We start from the raw sequence: 15,488 nt of genomic DNA, 5'->3' as shown, positions 1-15,488 counted from the left end.
GGTATAATAAAAATTGAAAGACTAATATTAATATTAAGAAAACACAGTAGATCTAAGAGAATACTGATTATAAAGATGTGTTTTGCAATTACTGTGCAAATAGGGAGGTGACTAAGGGTAATTGGGAAGAGGAGTTAAACAAGAATACTGCATACCACCCACATTACTTAAAATATACAAATTTAAATAATATAATCGTAAAGTATGATGTAGAAAGATGAGTGTTAATGAAAAATCAGTAGCAAATATATGATATATACATATGATTTGGATGTGCTGACTGGAAGTTAGATTAAAGCTAAGATCTTTGTTCTTAATATAAAATGTGAAGAGCATTTAATTCAAATTCTTTATTTTCATTAAAATTCTCGTGTACAATTTCACTGATAGACAAAATAAATTTTAATGTTTCTCTGTGATTCCATTTCTTGAATTGCTTTTTTTTTTGCATACATTACAGATCTGTAAATACAATTTTTCCATTATCCATAGTTTTAAACAAATTACGCTTCAAAAAGAAGTAATGGAAAATATAGTTAAAATCTGTAAAATTTATAATTTTGCATGGCTATACCTGCGTTAGAATGATTTCGCTGATGCTTTTCTTTTATAAATAGCTTCAGGCACATCCCAAATTAATGTCCAGGAGTAATCGGCTAGCATGTTCATATTCCACTTCCGTTTATAGCAGTTTTCCATCACTGAAATGTCTTGGTGGAAACGTTCACTGTGTTCGTCACTTACATCTCCGAGGTTGTCCGGGAAAAAATCCAGATATGAGTGGAGGAAATGTATTTTCAAAGACATATTACATCCCATAGCTCTGTATGAAGTAAGAAGTTGATTAAAAATATCGTGGTAACTGTCAGATTTTTGTTTGCCGAGAAAGGTTTTACAAACTTCTTTAAAAGAAGCCCAAGCTGCACTTCTACATTATTTAACATTGAGTTAAATACATCATCTGTGAACAACTCTCTTATTTGAGGACCAACAAATATTCCTTCTTTAATTTTTCCTTCATTTAAATTCAGAAATTTCTGCTTGGTTTACAAAAATCCAGGACTATTCTTCTTCACTGCTTTTACAAAATTTTTCATTAGTCCTAGCTTGTTATGGAGAGGAGTAAACATATTTTTTTGGGTTCAACTAAGGGCTCATGAATAATATTTTTCCAATTTGGAGTTAAGTTGTCTTGTTTCTTCTACTCTATGGTAACATAATGTTTATCCTTAGCTCAGCTGTCCCACACACAAAGAAAACACATGTACTTAGTATACTTTAACTGCATGCCTAACAAAAGAGCTGTATCTTTCAAATCACCATATGTGTTCCAGCTAAATTTTTTTATAATTTGTTTTTTTCAAGAACGTCTTTCATCACATTGTATGTCTTTTTCAAATTAATACAATAAGCGATTGGTATCAAAGGATATTTGTTACCGTTGTAGTAGAACCACTTTTAAACTACACTTGGACAAATATATGAAAAAGCGCCAGCCCTCAGGTTAATGAACTTGTCCTAAGTGCAACGTAAGCTGATCAATATTTGTGCAATAAACCAAATTATTTTCATCAATAAAGTACTGAGAAAGTTCTTTTTTGTCGGCTTCGAAAGCCCAAAAGTTCTGTATTTTTTAAAATTAAATTCTAACCTCACAGTCTTGATCCTAACAGTTTGCCTTGATTTTTTGATAAATTTAAATCCTTAACCAAGTCATTTAATTCACCTTGTGATATAAGATGTGGCATATTGAAAAATAATTCAAAATCAAAATCATTGTCTTCTTGAGTACTGCCTGATTCTTCATCGCTGCTTTCAAAACATACATTCACAGGTGGCTCAGGAACTGGAATAATATCACTGTGAGGTATAGGCCTGATTGCAGATTGCAATGAAGGATATTTTACGGTATGTTTAGATTTTTTAGAAATTCCAGACACACTTGTTAAACAAAAGTAACAATTGGTTACATGATCCTTTGGTTTACACCAAATGGCAAAGCCTTCTGTGTACCATTCAGCCATCCTCTTAATTATACAGAACAGTTAGTGCTTACTGTATGAGGAGCCCACATCTTATTCTGACGAATTTTATACTGAAAGTACAAATGATATGCTTTTTTAATGAAAGCTGTAATATTTTTCTATATGATTTTACGGTAAATTCATCACATTCATAACAAAAGGCATCCACATCATTTACACAATTTCAAGGCATTATGATATTGCACATTAACAAACTTAAGACAGCAATAAGACAACAAAATTAATTCATTCCTAAATCCAGTGCTTAATATAAATAGCACAGCCATGTTTTCAGCTACATGTTTTGACCTGCACAGACATGATTAATCTTGTCTATAAAGGGTCGCTCTTCAGCATTAGATTTGATGTCATAATGTGTGACTATGATATGATTTAATTCTTTGTCTAGTATTGTTTATTTATACCTTACAAATTATGTTAACAAAGTTAACAGTAAAAAGTGAGCTAACAAAATACAATATAGGAGCTTAAAATGCTAACCATATATTGAAAAATGAAAAAAATCATTTAATTAAAATTTAAATTTTTTTTCAAAAATGGTGGGGTGGCAGAAAGATTTGAGTTCATATTCATTTTCAGCATCAAAAAATAGATTTAAATCATGCATTGCATGCTAGGAAACAAAAATTATGTTGATCAGTGTTATTATACATTATTCTATAAACTAGTATTCATAAATAAAAATGTACAATATAATACTAAAAAACTGTAATTTAAATACAAAAAACAACTTTTAGCCATGCACATTGGTGAAAAAAGTGGCTAGGTACTTCTTCATGAATCAAGAAAATTGTGTCCTAAATTCAATTCAAGCCTGCCACAAGAAATTTTCAATATCTTCATTATCAAATAGAAAAAGTCAAACTTTAAGCTCCTTCAAGAATTCCTTCAAATTAGTTAAACTTCTAATGTATAGGGGCAGTTATTGAAAATGCTCAATGTGGCGTATGAAAAAAATTTGCAACTACCATATTCCTTGATCACAATCTGGCCGAATAAACAAGGGAATTTGTCTGCCCTCCCTTAATGAAAAAAATACACATAATGCAGAAAATGAAAAGATGCCTAAGTAGAAATATACCCAGGTCCTTAAACAGGGGAAAAGTATGTTCAAATCTCCTCTTTCTTCTTGTTTATTTCTAAAATTAAAACAAATAAATCTTGTTTTTGTACTCAGTGCCATCCTATTAGCCGCAAACCATAGTTTTAGATGATTTAAGTCAGTCTGAATTCTAAATCTAAGTTCATCTATATTTTAAGCTGAATAAGACAATGCTGTATCATCGGCAAAAGAACGACAAAAGTCCAAATAGATTTCCTGAACAAAGATTATTTATACATATTATAAATATTATTATACATATTATATTGGACAGAGCACTGAACTCTATGGTACACCACATGAAATAGCTGAACATGAACTCAAATAATTTTTTATCCTTACACACTGCGCTGTACCTGATGTATAGCTTCTAAACCAGTCCAGTGCTAGACCCCTAATACCAGAATCCTCAAGTTTTTACAGCATTATTTTATGATCAACACAATCAAATACTTTTGTGTATCCACAAAAATTCCAGCAACAGTTGAACCCGAATTTAATCCATCAAAGATGATGGAAAGAAATTTAACAAAGCATCTTCTGTAGATTTACCTTCAATAAAGCCATCTTGGTTTTGACTAAAAAATTTAATTTTGTTTAAAAAATTTTAAATATGTTTCTTTACACTTTTTTCTATAATTTTTTAAAAGCATGAAAGTAATGAAATTGGCCTATAATTATTGATATCTGTGGCTTCACCTTTCTTCAGTAACGGAATCACAACAGCAGTCTTCAATAATTGGGGAAGTTCAACTTTTTCAAAACTAAAATAAATTAGGAAAGACAAAATTAACAGAAGTAGTGAAAGAATAGATCTCACCTGGTAGGTGAGAGATTGAGTGGAAAGTTTCAGATTTGAAATTTCTGGAGAGCATCATTTCTAAAGATGTGTGATTTTTAATGAAGATAAGAGTAAGGAAATCAGTGGCAAATGACGGCTTTAAGGAAAGAAAAGGTTGTGTGTGGGTTGTTAAATAGAAGTTGAGAGTGAAGTGAGTGTTAAGTCACTTAACGTTTAAAGTGTGATGTGTGATTCAGAGGTGTGGATGCTCATTAAGTGTGACCAAAGAAGCCCTATGGTTATCAGGTGTGGACTGAATATGATTAGGATGCTCGATGAGAAGGGATTGTCTGTTGACAGTTGCAGTGGGGTTGACAAATGGGAAGAAGAAGGGATGGTAAACAGAAAGAAGGAGGTACCAAATGCTACATTCTATAAAGATTGAGGTAGGTACAAAACGTCAAAAGATTGGGCCAGAATAGAAAGCTTAGATAATTGTCATGAGAGGATCTTCCAGAGGCAAAACCATTACTGATTTACAAGTTTCTTTACGTAAAATAAATTTGACCTGTATCTTGATTGTAATAACTTAGACCTTTAATTTTGTAAAAATTGTACTTTTCTCATTAGGATTTATTACATTCTGTATGTATTGTTCAAGCACCTAATGCTTAGTTAATGTGAACTTAGCAATATTACAAAGTGAAAAATTAATATTATGCGCTGTATATTAGAAGTGGTTTTTATAATTTTGCATTATTGGCTGTTGTTTAAATGATTTAATTGCTAAGATTTGTTCAGCTGTGCACTGAAGGCATTCACCTATGCAGAAGACAGATCATATTGGATTTGCTAATTTAGTAAATTTCTGTTTTGACAAACACCCTATCTTATTTAATCTATCTAGTAATTTTTTTGTTGATCTATCCTGAAAATTCCTCAAAGGGAAAGACAAAGATAGGTGATCTGCCCATGTAGGTTTAAAAGTGGAGCTGTAGTTCTCAATGTTAAACGTTCCATTTGAAAATAAAATGCATCATCTTCACTGATGTTTTTCTCCTCTATTGAAATTGATACAGACTGCATAAATGGTTTGTTTTCATTGTGCTTTGCAGTAATAACACATGATTTATACCATAGTGATGAAGGTTAAATTTCTTTGTTTTAGTAAAGCTTAAAAGAGCTTTCTAAGGCTTTAAAGCTTCTAGAATTGAAAGTAGAGGTTTTTTTTATTGTGATGTTTTATTTGTCATAATGAATAAAAATTAGCTTATTTTGAGTGTTTCAAATAGCGCCTTATTATATATTACTTTTAAAAAAATATATAATTTTCACAATTTAAAAAACACTACTTATATTAAACTAAAAGTTATCCAGATTTATTCAAAACAACTTCAAAGTAAGGAAAATATTTCCAGTAATCAGTTAAATGCTTTTTTGCTATTTTATTCATAGAAGCATTTGGACTTCATGAACTGCAATGAATTTAACTTCTTGTTTATCACTTCTGTTTTCCTCTTCACTAAACCAGAGATGTGATTTTGCATTGAAATCCCCTTCCATTATTAACTGCTATTCTGCAGTCTTTAAGAATTTTCTCCTACCAACAAAAGTACACAGCATTGGTGTTTTTAAAATATAAATAAATTCCAATGACATAGATATCTTAAGTTCATACAAGCTTGAAGCTTGTACGTGGGATGTGGAAATGGAATTTTGTAGTATATGAAAAAAAAAACTTTGCATCAGTCTGACTATCTCTGTTATTAATCATCACATTCATATAAAATATGAACACCATAGGATATCATTTTTTTACAAAAGTTGGTAAATGAGGTTACTGTGATTTTGATTAAAACTTTTGTTGTATTCATTACAAAGTATGACAGAGATCCATTCTTTCTTTTGGGAGAAGAGCATTATCTGGTTGTCAGGCATATGATTAGGTATGGCCTAAAATCAAGGTTCCTGTTATTGAAGCATAATACACCATTAAGTTCAAAAAAGAGAGTCTTTATTGTAAACATATTGTATGTGTGTGAATGTTGTGTATCTTTGCTTTTGCTTCATTCTACATTTACATTTTTTGCTGATCTTGATTAGTTTAAGAAAAAATGTAGATATATTTATGTATAAGAATTATGTTTTTATATTTTTTTCACCTCGTGCTAAGTATAATGAACTGTATGTACTTTCATGCTTATTCTTTTAATTCTTGTTTTATTATTTGTCTCAAATTCTGAATTGTTTTTCATGTGTGTAGTTTTTAAAATTATAATTTTTTATTTGTATTTCCCACTTTCTTGAATGTACATTAATTATGATATAGAGGAGAGTAGAAAATTTTAGAAGAGTGTATTCAATTTTAAATTCCATCATTTAAAAAAAATCATAATACTTGTTATGTATTTAAAGAATTGCATATGCATATAGCTTTATAATGTATTTCAAGTAAAACATTTTCAAATAAGTAGGTATAACAGCTACCATTAGGGGTAAACAAGTGTATGAAAGTTTTTTTACATACACACACACACATATATATATTTTTTAAATTAATTACATCTTAAAATATTAAAATACTTTTGTTGCTTTAAAACAGCTGTATATCAATCACTGATGTGATTTCATGATTAAACACTTTTTGTAACACATCTGTTTCTTATTCTATTTGTAGTTGTAAACTTGCAATATGGAACATCATTTTATTGTAATACTGTTTTATGTCTGTTCCATAATTATGTATTGTTGCGTTTATAAGATTATACGTGCATGATAATAAATGATTTTTTGTTATTGTGCAATAGTTTGTTTTCTTTTTATTGTTTTTATCTTTGTACATATATTAAATAAGTGAAATGCAGCTTTTTCATTATAATAAAGCTTCTGAATACTAATTCAAAGTAATAGTTAATTATTTTTTGTGAAGTTATTTTTCTTAAAATGGGAAAGCATATTTTGAAGCCGGGAAGTCTGTCTATAAGGAAACCATATTGAGGTACTGATTCTACTTTATAAGTACAGAAATTTATATTTCTTTAAGAATTATAATGAAACAACATGAATTAGTTTGACCATTAAAAAAATTAAGTTTTTTTTTTTCCTCTTTTTTGGGCAACTAATTTTTTTTACATATTTCTTTTTAATTTTCTTTTTTTTTAAGGATAGCTTTGCTTTGTTTTGTGTTATTAGTTGCTTGTTAGTGTTTTTGCTAAGTAATAAATTCCTGTCTACACCTGTCCCCGCATTGTTTAAATGTCAGGCGGCCGGGTGTATGACGGGTTTACTATGTCCCCTTCAGATGGTGTCGTCGGTGGAGGTCAAGTGGAAGCAGAGAGTGATGATGAGAATTGGGAAGAGAAAGAAGCATCACGTACTCATTCTGTTAAGTTTACAGATGATGTTGAACCACCTGATGGTGGAAAAGATGTAAGTGATTCTTAATTAAAATTTATTTACAGTTGCCTTAGTGATAAAATAGTTATACCTATGCTGAATTTTAAAGGAAGTTGTGTTAGAAGTTAAAATATTAATTTATTTATTATATATTCAGAATTATAAATATTATGAACATTGGAAAATATGTGTGATGTATATCATTAATTTTTTTAAGAATGTAGCTCTGTTAAAACAGTTTTTTTACCAGATTGAATTCTTTCTTCGTTAATTACATTTATTTATTTTAGTAAGTTAAATTTTAATTCGGAGGGAGCTAATAAGCAAAAACATTGTTTAAGAAGAAGCAAATAATTTTTGAAAGCAATATTAGATATTAATTTCTATTATTTTTTTAATTATTTGCTTTTATTTACAGTCTTGGAAACATTTCTAAATTAGATTGATTTAGGTTTTAGTGTTTGTAATTTTAACTTTACATTACATCCAAATATTTTTATTCCATAGTTTAGAATTATAGTTCAGTTCAGTTATTCTTAGTTGTGATGAATAATACGATGTATGTTGTATCAGCTATTCGTAATATGAAATCAACAGTGTGTTTATGATTAATTATTTTCTACTGATTAAAAATTGTATCTATTTACCCAAGATTAGACTCTGTAAATTTTATTTTATCATTGATGAATAAACTTTACTTCATTAAAATTAAATAAAATATATTGCCAGAATTTAAATCTTCTGTTAATGTAAGATGGTAAATTGGATAGATTAGAGCTACTTAATGGCTTAGTCAGCAGCTGTGTTTCACAAGTTTTTTTTCTTGTCTTTTTACCTCCTGTTTGTCTCAATTTTTTATGGGGTAGAATGAGAGCGGATTTTAGTTTTAATGGCTAAATGCCCTTATCTGTGCAGATCTAATTGGGGGACTCTGATAGGTTAGTGTATGAAAAAAATTCTCCATCTGACTACTATTTAAACTTAAAATCTTCCAGATGAAAGATGAAGATGTATGTTATCATTCCACTATAGAAGTTTCCATTCTCAATTAGCCTTGAATATACAGAAGAGAGTGAAACTGTTACTTATTGATTGTAAATGGTAATTTTGAAAGAATATTTTTGTCATTTTTTTTACTTATTAGTTCCATAATATACTTGGCCTCTTTTATGCTGCTTATAAAAGTAGTAGTTGAACACTTTGAGTATTGATCAGCTGGAAACTATTCAGGCTCTAAATTTTAGACGTTAAATCAAGATATGAATCTTTAAACTTCAGGTTAGGTAGAGGATTTCATGAATTTTTGTAAATCGTGACTTGTCAGGTATGCCATTTAATTTTGATTTTGTTTAATAAAGTCATGGGTATATGTTTTGTTTGTGTTTTACCTGATATTTATTTATTAGTGTTTATTTTTATTCTTTACAAATAAATCATCAGTAGAAGACACTTGAGCATAGTTTTAAAAGAATAAATAAAAGACTGGAACTTAAAATAATTAAAAAGAAATGAAAAGAGATTATAATTATTGAAAAATATTGAAATGTAGGTGACAATACTTAACAAAACTGTAAGAAAACTTCTGCATATTTCTGCATACTGACAAAAAGTGAATTTTTAGCGGCCTTAATAAGAGAAATAATAATAAATATGTATTCAACTGTTTAATAAATTATTAAATATTTTGTTTGTGTAGTTAAAAAAAAAAAAAATACTTAAAATTAATTTGATATATAGGTAGTTTTTTAAGGTTCTGTGAAAAATTTTTAAAAATTTAAACAGAATTATTCTCTCATAATAAGTTATTTAACTTTTTTCTTCTTCCTGCTTATCATTGTTTGTTTATTGTTAGTTAACAGCAAATACATAATTGAATTTATTTTAATTGTTAATTATGAAAAAATGTGGATTAATGCAATAATGGAAATAATTTATTTTTGTATTTGATATAAGCAGTACTGTATTATCTTAATTGATTTCTTGTGCATTTGAGATTTTATCTCATGTAATTTAAATGTACGAGCTATTAAATGTTACACTAACTACTGTTGTGGACAGTTAGAATAACTATAAATTATGAATAGTACTTATCTCTTCCTTTCATTTGCTTTCCCTCTCCCCTTCAAAGGTCACATTTTTGGCCTGATCAGTTGACATATGACTCACACATATTCCACATTTACACTTTCATTCATCTTCTGATTAATAGTGTTTTGTAGTACACGGATCCCTTAGAAAAAGTTTGTAAGTTTAGTTTTACATTTAATTTTTTTATTTTTTTCAGACTCCATTTGTACGCCAGAATACTCCTCATCCTAAAGAGCTAAAATTGAAAGCACATAAATTATTTAATAAATCAAAAAGTAATGATAGCAGAGATCTCTCTGTTGAAGAGGTAAGTTTTTAGTAAATTTTAAAAAGTATGGTATGGCTGTTGTGTTATTATCATGTAGTTTAAAAAACTATTTTTTATTAATAAATATGTTTGCTTAGTTTTTAATAGTTGTTTGATTTACAAATTTTTAAAACTCCATTAAATAACAAAAACTCATTGAGTGGAGTATCAGGTAATAAAACTTAAGAGGGGTATTTAGAAATATATAACTCAGGGTTTGTAAAAATTATGGTGTTATTTATAATATATAAAAAATATAGTTAGCCATAATAATCATTAAAATAATAAAATGAGTGGTGTTCGGTTTTTTGAAGATTGATTCCGATGTGGGCTAGTTTATCCTTGATTGGTTTTTTAACCTTAATATAAATAATAATTATTTTAGTTGTGAATGTGAAGCAGTACATATTCTTAAATCATGATGTATTATTTTTATGCGTCTAGATATTTATGTTTTTTGTGTATGAATTTCATTACAAAAGAATTAGTTTTTTGTTCATGCTACTTATATTAATTGCTTCCATATTCAAGAAATTAAAATTATTTACCAATAATGAAATTAAAAATAAAGTTTTTCGTAAAGTAAAAATGTTAAAATTTATTTCAGGAGGACAGCAGAGTTATGACAAGGCCTGAAAGATTACATTCTAGTGAGTTGGAGCAGAACAGTGATAGAAGTTCATTTTCAGAAACTATATCGAGAGATGGAGATCTGATTAAGGAATTGTCTGTAAGGAAATTCATTATTTTTGATATTGTATTGTTGTATTATTATTATGTTATTGTTGTTGTTATGTTCATTATATTGAACCATTATGTGACATAATTTTTATAAAATTAATTTTTTCTGCTCTATTTTTGTTTTTCTTCATGTTTAATGTTTTCACAAAGATCTCTAGTTCATTAGAAAATCTTTTTATTATTTAATTAAAAACATAGTTTAAAATATCAAAATTGCAGATACGTTTACATTTCAGTCACTAATATAAAATTATAATCATATATTTTATTTTCGTATAAGTACCTCTACCACAGATACAATTTAATTTTTGTCAATTTCATGCGCATTTCTTTGTGATTTCAATATATTAAACTGTTTTTTTTAAATGTATTAAAAACAGCACATTTTATGATATCTGTGAAAGTATCAAAGACTGAAGAAAAACAAAAACAGTTAGTGAAAAAAGGTTAATTTTATCAGAATTATATTTTGATGCTAGAATGCAGTTTACTATGATATATACAGTTAGAAAAACATAACTTTCTGTTAGACAATACATTCCAAAAATATTCAACTTTCTCATTTATTTTCATAAATGTCTTCTTTATGATGCAATATTATTACACATGCCAACTGGAATAATGAAAAAAGTGAACTTAAAAAAACAATTATTCATCCAGCTGAAAAGTTCCACCGATTTATTTTTATTGAGATAATGCAGTTTTTTTATTTGCTGGGAAATTATAAAAAAAAATTCCTACTACATAAAAATTTATAGGCTACTTATATCAATGATAGATGTTAGAACTCTCGAGCTAGAATTCCACTAATTTTTTATATTATTATTATCTTTTATGACTGCATAGGATCACTTTAGTCAATCCATTATCAAAGTCTCTTTGATGGGACGTTTGGATTTATTTTTTTATATTATTATTATGTTTTATAACCACATAGGATCACTTTAGTCAAACCATTAACAAAGTTTCTTCGATGGAACTTTTGGGCCTTTTGGTCCTCCCAGTACTTTTTCATACATTCCAATCTTTGTGTCCTTTCTTGTGTTGTGAGTTTTTTCTTGTGTGTGAAGCGAGTGTTTTTGTTCTTGATTTCCTTGTTTAATTTCACCTTATCTGTTGTGTCTACTGGTGTAAGACCAATTTCCTTTCTATCCTCTCTTATTTCTCTGATACATCTGGATCCTGTCTCGGTGTTTTTCAAGTTGAGATTATACTGTACTAGTTGTTACAGAAGGCTTGAATCTTGCATCCTCATGATATGTTCAAAGAATCCTAGTTTCCTCTTATGCATGGCATTAGTGATGGGTTCTAACTCTTTGCACATGACTTTGTTGGGCACAGTCCACTACTGCCTGTCTTTCTGGTACTTTTTATTGATACAGGTTCTTCCAATTCTTTTGATTTTCTGGAGTGTCTCTGTCTTTGATTGTTCGTTCAGATGGAAGAGTGTTTTTGCTGCATAAGTGGCTTCTGATTTTATAACTCTGTTGTAATGTCTTATTTTTGCTCTTATTGATAGGCATTTTTTATTGTAAATGTACCAGGTTATTTTTGAGCTTTGCTAGTATGTTTCTTCTTATTTGGATTGAGGGTTTTTCATTTAAGTTGTTTGCTAATTTTTCTGAGGTATTTAATTGGGTTACTATTTTGATTTTATAATCATTTATGTTTACTTCTTCTAATTGTATTGGTTTTTGGGACATAATTTCTCTCTTTTCGATTGATATTTTGAGGCCAATTTTATTTGCAGTATTTTTGAAGTTCTAATATCTATGATTTAGCTTCGTTGATCTCATAGCTAGCAGTGCTAAGTTGTTGGCGAAACCAAGACAGTTTGTTTTGGTTTTTAAGCCTATTTTTACTTTTGGGAGGCATTTTTTGAGCCATTTCTAAAGGACAGTGGAATAATGGGGGTGAGAATCCATCGTCTTGACGCAGTCCTGTTTTGATCTCAAAAGGTTCTGAGAGCTCACCTCTGAATTTTACCTTTTACTTAGTGTCTGTGAGGGTCAGTTTATCATGTTTATTGATTTTGTATCTAGTTCGAGGTGTCTTAGAATTTCTAGTAGTGATTCTCTGGATGCAGTTATAAGCTTTCTTGAAATCTACAAATGTTATCATGCCTGTTTCTTTTCCTGTTGTAATCTGTTATTAGCTTGAGATTCATGATATGGTCTGGACAACTCCTCCAGGGTCTGAAACCTCCCTGGTATTCTCCTAGTTCTTGAGTTGTGGACCGATCCTGATGAGGATGATTCTTGAAAGAATTTTGTATGTTGTGTCTAGAAATGAGATTCCCCTGGAATTGTTGTTTGTCCCTAACAAAACAGACCCTTTGTGTAGCGGATGGATGAGGGCTGTCGTCTAGTGTTCTGATAGTTCTTTTTTGATTCAGATGTTGACAAGCTGTTCATGAAGGGTGATTTTCGCTGATCTTCCTGCGTGTTTCCAGATCTCTACAAATGTCTGATCTTCTCCTGCTGCTTTGTAATTCTAAATCTCACCCAGTGCTTGGTGGACTTCTTTTATTGTGGGAGAGTTGATGTTTTCTGGTGGTGTTGTTATTTGGGTATTGGTGTTGAAGTTTAGGAATATTGTCAGTTCTTCACAATTTAGGAGTATTTTTATTTTTTTAAAGAAAAAGAAATATACTTCTTTCTTTAACCTTTGGTAGATTTAATCAGAACCTATTTACAGTAGCAGTAATTATGACAATGTAACCTTCTTACTAAGACAAAAAAATTTTGCATTTATAAATCATGCCATTCACTCATTTGCATAACAAATATTCCTAGAATGTGAGCAGAATATTACGTGTGATAGCTGCCTTGATGAAGAAAAAAATAGATAGCTGTATAAAATTGTTAATTTATTCAAATAAAAAATACTCTACATTTTTTCTCTTTGTGAAGAGATCCCTTTATTTGTTCTGCTAAAATGTGTTATTTAGGCTTCTGATAAACGATGTTAAAACCTCCAATTCAGTAAGTTGGGGTTTAATTCCTTCTCATTATTTATCTCAACAATCACATATTACAATTACTGCATGATTTGATTGCATGGTAATATATAGGTTAAAATTAACTGGCCTACATTTTTAAGAATAAAACTTTTAATAATATCTCACATGAACCGTAATGCCATAAAATGTGAAATGATCATTGTTTCCCTGCCTTCAGGTGATATAGTTCACCCATTCATAATATTAAACTGTGAATATGTGTTAATTTTCAGGTTACTTTTATTAGCTTACATTCACCAAATGTTGTACATGCAAAGACCGAGTATTTTTTTTTAATGATCTATTATAATTATTACTATTTTTATATTTTAAGTTGTCAGTAAATTATCTTTTTTATTTTTTTTTGCAGTTGAAGTTAGTAAAAATGGAAACAATTTCGACACCAATTGCTGCTAGTGATACAGCTAGTGAAGCTGGACATAGTGAAATGGAGGAAGATATCGATCCAAATCAGGTATATTATAGTTTAACAGAAATAATGAACTGATTTACTTTATATTTTTTTGTCATCTTTTCTCTTATTTGAACATGTAATTCTTATTTAACTTAATCCTCTAAACATCTGTTGTTTTGATATTACTATAATTTAATTTTTTGTATTTAAAATTAACAGCATGTTAACTGTTATGTAACTGGCTGGGTTAATAATACAAATTCTATAAATATTTATCTTGGAACAGTTTAGCAGTTAAAATTAATACTGTATTTTTCTGTCTATATATTAGTTTAAGGAATTGAAAAATAAAAAACATTTTCCTTTATTTATTCCTTTAGTTATTGATAAAATATACCTTACTATAATAAGTTAGCTAAGTTATCAAATTCTTTTTTTCAAAAGTAAACAGCTGTTATTTCAATAGTTATGTGGTGGTAGGTTTTTAATTGTCATTAGTTAAAAATATTATTTCTTTATTTCAGTGAATTGTATTATTTTTTCTATTATAAACTTTGCCCTCTTATGTTTCTTTGTATTTTACTGGTTTATCATAAAACACATTCAGAAATTTAATATTTTGCAATTTGTAATAGTTTTTAGGTATACAATGAATTATTTATACGCACAAACATTTTGCACTTAGTGTATGTGTGTTTGAAACAGTAGCAGTGATGTGTATTTAGGATAGATTACATTTCTGTAATTATATATCAGTTTTTGTAATTTAAAAATATTTCTATATTGTTCTTTTTCTTTTATTTATAATTCTTTTAATTATTTTTAGTTACTTTTTTATTTACAATCCAAATGTGTTTTGAAAAAGTTATTACATGGTCATGGTTAAAATATTTGCTCTCTATTGATATTATTATCACTATATTATTTTAATATTATTATTACTATTCTTATCCACTACTTTATAATTATATTTATTGTTATCATCGCCATCTTACATATACAATTGGATAAAATTTATTTCTTAAATCTCTAATTATAAATTTATTTGCTCCATAAATTAACTAAAACTAAGAAAATCCAAATGTGGATATTTTTTCTTTTTCTATTTCTGATTTTTCCAGAGCTTTTATGTGGCTATTTTTTTTTTTTTTTTTTTTGAATGGCCCTGCTAATCAATAACAATAAAATACCTTTAATTAATTGGCGCTTTTCTTTGTTGTTATCCTTGCCACCCATAAGAAATATCTGTAAGCTTTACTAAAGCATAACGTTTACTATGATATCTTATAATTTTAACAAATAACCTTATACGTTTTTCAATATTTAAATATGAAGAAAAAATTATTTAATTTTATTATGAGGATCAGCCAAATATAAACCTTACTTTTATTTCTAACAACTGTTAGTGCAAAATAAAAACACAAAACAATACTAAAATAAAAACTAAAGCATAACGTTTACTATGATATCTTATAATTTTAACAAATAACCTTATACGTTTTTCAATATTTAAATATGAAGAAAAAATTATTTAATTTTATTATAAGGATCAGCCAAATATAAACCTTACTTTTATTTCTAACAACTGTTAGTGCAAAATAAAAACACGAAA

General features: G+C 28.4%; 1 protein-coding gene across 10 annotated transcripts in view; it reads left to right on the top strand.

The window, feature by feature from the left end:
- Positions 1 to 15,488, top strand: part of LOC142328405 (protein lap4-like) — a 492,228-nt gene that overhangs the window by 264,587 nt on the left and 212,153 nt on the right. For 8 of the 10 annotated variants that reach the window (XM_075372147.1, XM_075372166.1, XM_075372131.1 and 5 more), the window contains exons 11-14: positions 7,191 to 7,357; positions 9,609 to 9,719; positions 10,327 to 10,449; positions 13,832 to 13,936. In XM_075372147.1, the coding sequence (XP_075228262.1) occupies positions 7,191 to 7,357; positions 9,609 to 9,719; positions 10,327 to 10,449; positions 13,832 to 13,936 (506 nt within the window). Of the gene's footprint in view, positions 1 to 6,770; positions 6,927 to 7,190; positions 7,358 to 9,608; positions 9,720 to 10,326; positions 10,450 to 13,831; positions 13,937 to 15,488 lie in introns of those variants that run through there. The other 2 variants (XM_075372186.1, XM_075372138.1) reach the window with 2 other exon arrangements.

This window comes from Lycorma delicatula, chromosome 1 (assembly GCF_047948215.1).
Source record: "Lycorma delicatula isolate Av1 chromosome 1, ASM4794821v1, whole genome shotgun sequence".
Taxonomy (NCBI): Eukaryota; Metazoa; Arthropoda; class Insecta; order Hemiptera; family Fulgoridae; genus Lycorma; species Lycorma delicatula.
The sequence above is the reverse complement of the archived record's forward strand: the minus strand, read 5'-3'. Positions and strand labels throughout refer to the sequence as shown.